At 31.6% G+C, this 7,168-nt stretch overlaps 1 protein-coding gene across 1 annotated transcript; it reads right to left on the reverse strand.

Moving 5' to 3' along the window:
- Nucleotides 1-3,838: 3,838 nt before the first annotated feature.
- On the reverse strand, nucleotides 3,839-6,442 carry LOC101265582 (probable LRR receptor-like serine/threonine-protein kinase RKF3). Its single transcript, XM_004247433.5, has one exon. The coding sequence runs from the start codon at nucleotides 5,965-5,967 to the stop codon at nucleotides 4,051-4,053; it is 1,917 nt and encodes a 638-aa protein (XP_004247481.1). The 5' UTR covers nucleotides 5,968-6,442; the 3' UTR covers nucleotides 3,839-4,050.
- Between the last annotated feature and the right edge of the window lie 726 nt (nucleotides 6,443-7,168).

A 7,168-nucleotide genomic window follows, 5' to 3' on the forward strand; every position in this document is an offset into this window, starting at 1 on the left:
TAATTAGGCTCAAACTATTGCTATTTCTGAAAAATTTTCTCACTTTGTATGTGAAGGAAATAAGTATGACTTAAATTGAATGTTCAATTTGTGAATTTAATCTTCAATTGAGAATTCATGAGGTGTAAATTTTAGATTCAAATTTGTCAACAAAAGATTTTTTTTTTTGTTCCATTTTACGTGATATTTTTTGGATTTTGAGATTTAATAAAGTCTATTTTGACAGTTGATTTTTCTTAGATCTTTTAAATATTTTGAATTATCAAGTATTGTAATTTTTATGTAGTTAACTAATATATAAATTTTATTTTTAAAAAATAAATATTTTATACATAAATTTTTAATTTAACTCAAATTGTTAAACTTTCAAATAAAATATAACATAAATTATGAAAAAGAAATTACTACTACTTTTTTTCTTATGTATTTGGTCCACACTTGACTCCTTTGTGACAGTGACCTACTATTAATCCCCTTTCTTAATTTTTTTTTTTTGGAGTCATTGAAGATCCATTAAAAACAATTATGTCGTCAAATCTGATATATAATATCCTATAAAAATGAATTTGTCCTAGACCTAGAGCATAATAATATTATTATTATTCACTTATAACCAAAGTACATTTGTCTTTTCATTTAATGTTGTGCTAAATATCTAAACAAAAAAACACTGGTCCTTTTCCTAAAGCTGCTGTGATATATTATCTTTAGTAGTGATCCAATCTTCAAAATGATTTTTTTAAAAATGTAAATTCAAATTAGCTTAATATCAAATACCGAATCAAATTAACTTAATTTTAAAATAAATATTAAATATTAAATATTAAAAATTTAATTAATTTTGAATCAAAATAAATATCAAACACCGAGTACGTAATAACAGAAAGAACCATTTATAGGTGGTAGGTAGAGAAAAGGACAAGATTAGCTGAGCAGTATGTTTTTGGGGCTATTCTGCATTTGACAATTTAATATGGAGATTTCCAACTCACGATACTTCAGCATCTATTCATTACTTCATCGGTCCATGCTTACTCGTCCACTTTTAATTAATACATTTATTAAGAAAATAGTTATTAATATAGTAAATTTATTATTTTATCTCTATCAATTATAAAGTAAATAAATTAAAATTTTCAAGAAATTCTATCTTTTTTAAAATAATAAATTGACTGTATAATAGATAAAAAAAAATCATTTTTTTTATTTGTCAAAATGAACAAGTAATTATGGATAACTATAAAAGTCAAAGTGAACAAGTAATTAGGGACAGAGAGAGTATAATGTTGTAAACAGTTTTTAGCAATAATAAATATACACTTAGTTAGTTATCATTAAATTTAATGTCGTTTGTTATACACTTTAAAAACATTTACAATGATTGTTAATTATCATTAAAAACATTTTTATTAATAATTATATTGTCATTGTTAATTATTTTCCACTAAAAACTCATTTTTGATGTGGTGGACTAGGCATCTTAATTTTACAAAGTTCCAATACAGGAGAGGTCATTTGGTTGTCTTTACTCTTGATCCAATCTTTTTGGCATTTTAAGACATGATCTATGTGAAAAATTCTTCAATATTACACTTATGGGAAGAAGAAAAAAAAAGACAACTTGCATTATGACATTGATACAGATCAAGATCAATTTTGATTAGCCAATTACTAGGTCCTTTTTTTTTTTTTTTTGATATTTTGTTTGATTAGGACAGTTAGGTATCCGAGGGTATAAAGGGAATAATGTTATTTATATCAAATCAAGTGAACGTAGAATATGCATATTTTGTACTAGTAATATTTTTTATTTTACTTATAATAAAATGATAAGTTTACGCCCTCGTCTTTTAAAATACTGATATCAAATCAACTACTCTATCATTGTCAAATGAGTTGTCGATGCAAGTGGAAGTTGTTGTACACAAATATTAATATGGTCTTATTTGAATATAAGAAGTTTGAAATGTTTGTATCAAATAATAAGGACAAATTATTAATTATTTGAATGAAATGAACCCACATAAAACGTTCATATTGAGCTTTCACATGACCGGTACTAATTAGTCAGGAATTGAAGTGCGATTTTAAATTACGAGATAAAATTTTAAATTCGTCAAAAAGCTTGATTTGTAAATTTCATATCATAATTATTCATTTTTCAAATATAAAAAGTTTAATCACAAGTTATTATCTTGTAAAAACAACTCATCATTTTATCTCTACCACCATTTAAATAGTTGATGTTATTACTGTTATCAACTTTTAAATCATTTATATAGCAGATATAGCCGTTACTCTCACCAACCAAATCTTTTATTTACTTCATACACTACAACTCACGTTTAATTTTACTTTTTTTATTGCACTAAAATTCATTCAATAAATGTTGCATCTTTTTGAAATAGCTTTGTGATAACATACTATACTTTTGTTTATTTGATAAGAAAAACGTATAAACAATTGAGACAATTTCGATGGTTTTCACAACTTATGAAATTTTTATATTTATGAAAAAAATTACAACTTAAAAAGTTAAACTTTAATTTCATTTCACGTGACCAAACTACTTGTAATTAAATTGCTAAAATAACTTCAAATAGATGAGCATATATTATGAAAAGTACTGTCATATTGGATCGGCCTTCTTATAATAGCAATATAAGGCATGTCGTTATTAATCACATGGGATTAGAATTTAGAACCCATTTGGTTCTAATAATTCTCTATTCAAGATTATAAACATATGCTAAAACTAACATCTATATTCACTGATCAATAATTGTTTTGTAAAAAAAAACTTTGTAAAAATTGAACGAATTAGGTGATGGCAAACAATTCATTTTAGTCCAAATAACGTCCAATCGAAGAATATTCCATATACATAATGCAGTATCAACAGAATGATGGTTTATCACTACTATACATGTATTAATATTTATGCATGAGAGTGTAAAAATTAGCAGTAATGTTACAATCAGTTAAGCTACATATCAATGTATACGAGTTAAATATTATCACTAAATAGCGTCGTGCCAAGCACCTTCTACACTGCTAGCTATAGACAAGAAGATACAGAACAGAACAATGCATTCTCATGTCAAATTTGATTGAAATGAGCAAAAGAACGTTACTGCAGCGAGTCAAACAAGAATACCTAAGCAAAAGATAACTTGTCGCCATGACAGAGTGAAATGAATCATGCAATTCACCATGCTAGAAACTGGGGTGACACAGTTCTTGCCATGAACTGAGCTCCATCCATCATGATTGTTGTAACAAGCGCGTAGCTACTTTTGATAAAGGGGTTCAACCCTCTGTTGGAGAATGTTCCATATCCATAAAATTTACCACATTACAACCACAAGAATCATGTTCATTAATACTGGTTTAACTTATATATACGGAGAGCGTAAAAGTTAGAAACATGTTATACTATGTTGAAACTAGACTTATAGTGTGAAAAATCTAAGCACTGACAATGTAAATAAGTGAAGCCTTACCGATAAACAAACTAGATCGTGTGGAAAGATCACTTGTCGTCAAAAGTGTGGAAGGGAGGATGCATTTTAGCATTAGACGCATGCTAGCTATAGAGGTGATGTAGTAGCAGAGTTGATGCCTAATCGAACTGTCTTCTTTATGCCCTTGCGACCTCTGCTTCAATATCATGGAGAGTGACTCTTTGATATTTCACATGTTATTCCTAATATGGCCTTTGCAACCTGCTGTCACTCTATTGTTAGAAAGCAATAAATGAAACATATGTGATAGCAGGATCAGTGAGTTGACGGTAATCAAATGCATTACGTAAAACAAGGGACATTGAGAGAGCAAGTTGTGTACTAAACATCATGTTTTATTCATCCTAACTATTACATAAGAATCAAAAGTCGAGTACACATACATAGTCACTGTACAATTTGTGTTAGTGTTCTGGTTCCTATATCAGAAACAAATTTGAGGCAAATAAACCAATGAATAAGCTATTCATCACAACTCATGGTATGTCAAATCAAGGCAGGAAGATCAAAATGATACTGTAAAGCTCTATCGCGATCTCTGATCCAATGTTCTTGCCCTGACAGAATCACTATCTGCCAGAGGTGTCTCGCGCTCAAATATGTAAGGCTGATAGCCTGCAGCAGTGGACAGATTGCCTGAGTTACCACCACTGCTAACAGACCTTTCAATGTCATCAAGATCAGCAATGAGAGAAATTGGTCTCTCCGGTATGGTTGGAACAGGTATCTCAGCGTCCAACATGTTCACAACCTGATCCATTGTTGGCCTCGCGTACAATTCTGGATGAGAACAAAGAACAGCTACCAATACATACTTCTCCATAACTTCTGGAGGCCCCAAATGCGGAATGCTGTCTTCAAGAACATCTAATGCTCTGCCTTCCCTAACCAATGACCAGGCCCAATCAGTCACAAGCGTCGGCTGCCCATCCTTAAACTCCATTATTGCTTTCTTTCCACTCAAAAGCTCAAGAAGCACAACTCCAAAGCTATAAACATCGCTCCTTTCAGTCAATTGGCCATACAAAGCATACTCAGGTGCTACATACCCCATCGTTCCTGCTACACGAGTGCTCAAATGAGTCATCCCTTCAGGAGTGAACTTAGCCAATCCAAAATCCGCCACCTTAGGTTCAAAACTCTCATCTAGAAGTATATTACTAGCCTTAATATCCCTGTGAATAATACCCGGTTGTGCTCCATAATGCAGGTAAGCCAATCCTCTAGCAGTGCCAATTGCAACCTTCTGCCTAATACCCCAACTCAATTTTTCATGTCTCGTTCCAAACAAATGATCATGAAGACTCCCATTCTTCATCAAATCACAAACAATGATCCTCTGGTGACCCTCAAAAGGGGTTGTCGCTGTGCAGTACCCTCTCAAAGCCACCAAATTCACATGCCTAACACTAGCAATAACCTCCACTTCATGAGTGAAATTCGCATCACCAGCAACCGAACAATTCTTGAACCTCTTCAATGCTACTTCAATCCCACCCGGCAACACACCCTTATACACATTCCCATACCCTCCTGTCCCAACTATATTCAACCTAGAGAAATTCTTTGTAGCCGCCTTAATCTCATCAAAACTATACCTAATCAAAGTAGTACTTCCACTAATCGAATCCAAACGAGAACTCAAGTTACTCTCCAATCTCTTAGTATTCCACTTTTTTGCCAACCCAATTTTCCTCTTCCTCCACATAAACCAATAACCAAACACAACAACTGCGAAAACCACCACACAAACCACCACCACCACAATAACAACCACACTCTTCTTACCCTTCCCTGAGCTACCAACACTAACATCAAGAAGAAACAAACATTTTGCAGTACCCTTATCAGTAGGTCCAAACTGATTAGCAAAAGCAGCAGCATAAACCGAAGGATAAGCCGCACAATCGAACAAATTTCCAACAGAAGGACCCGGTAGAAACGAAGCAAGCCCAGATAAACTAGTTGTACAAGTAGCACAAGGGGAATTGTTCTCTAAAGACTGATTACAGGAAGAAACAATATTAGTAATCGCAGCAGGGGATACCTTAGACTCGAACTCGAAACGGGTTGTGATATTCATACAACCCTGAGAGATCCAAGCTGTTTGAAACCCACATGAACTCCGAATATCAAAGTTTTGGACATAATCGTTGACCAGAGACTGATAAGAGTTCCAGCAAGAATCCGCGGAACTCATAGGCGGGAAGAAAGAGTTGGTACGGCGGAGATACTCCGATTGAACTAGACGTAAACCCTGACGAATGTACTGACACTGTGCGGTGGAATTCAAAGTGGGTCTTTTTGAATTTTGATCTATGATTTTGCGAAGTGAAGTGAAATCGAGAGGACATGAAGAAGAGGAAGAATTGATGATTTGTCCATAACAGCAATAAGAGAATGAAAGGCAAAGAAAAATGAAGAGATGAAGCAAAGGGAACATGGTTTACGAGGTGAACAAACAAGATTTACGATATCACTACATGTAAGCAAAGCACGAATTGTTGAGTTTGAGATGATTGATTATAGAATTAATCATCTACCATCTTCATCATTAGTATTATTTTGATGCAAATGAGTGAAGAATATTCATATCTGGCAGGCAGCAAAGATTTTGTAGTTTTTGGGTTCTACAAATTGTGTGCTTCTGGGAAATGAGTTGAAAGGTTGAGATTCATTTAAGATATATTCTGTGTATTATTTTTATGTATAAACTGTTTAGTCAAATAGGGATTAAAAGGAAGGTCTTTTTATCTCCCATCTCATAAAGATAAGATAGGAATACGGCTACATATATTTTACCTTTATCAAATTTCAATAGTGATATTACATTGAATCAGTTATTGTAATTGAAGTTTTGGTATTAGTAATAAGTAGTTGTGGTTGACAAACAAGGAGTGATAAGTTGTTTTGTTAGTAACATAGGTTAGAAATGTTCTTAAGAATGACATATATGAAATGGAAAGGAAGTTAAAAGGTGTTCTGTTTTAGGAAAAATATTTTGAGTATCATTAAAAATAAAATTAATTTACACTCTGTTTGTTTCATAATGTATATTCTATTGTACTATATAATGTTTTGTCTAGATTATATTATTTGTTATTGTTTAATAACACTTTATTTTTTTGGTTTGATTGTATAGTATTGTATTGTAATTTATAAATTTACTAAAATATTCTTAATTATTCTAGGATACAAGGTTTGACAAGAATTAAATAATATAAGGTAAAAGATAAAATAGTATTTTGAAAATATTATGTAAAGATATAATTGAAAAAAGAAATTAAGTAACAATGGAAACACACCAAATCGATTGTTTCATAAAATAAGAGTTTCATTGTTACGTGACAATGAAATTTAACAATACAATACAATATATTTTAAGCAACAGTCAAAACACACATTATATATATAAGTAACAATACAATATAATGGATAATAAGAATCCAAACGGAATGTTACAGTACTCCTATGAGCTGCAAAATTACAAGTTCATGCTAGGCGAATATGTAACCTGGCCAATAGATTAGCCCAAATGTGCAAATCCTATTAACTTAAATACAACAATTTTTTTATTGTACATCTCAAATCGAGATGATCATTCCAATATCTTGAATAATTTTTTTGTTTAGAATTACCTAGAT

This window comes from Solanum lycopersicum, chromosome 9 (assembly GCF_036512215.1).
Source record: "Solanum lycopersicum chromosome 9, SLM_r2.1".
Classification (NCBI taxonomy): Eukaryota; Viridiplantae; Streptophyta; class Magnoliopsida; order Solanales; family Solanaceae; genus Solanum; species Solanum lycopersicum.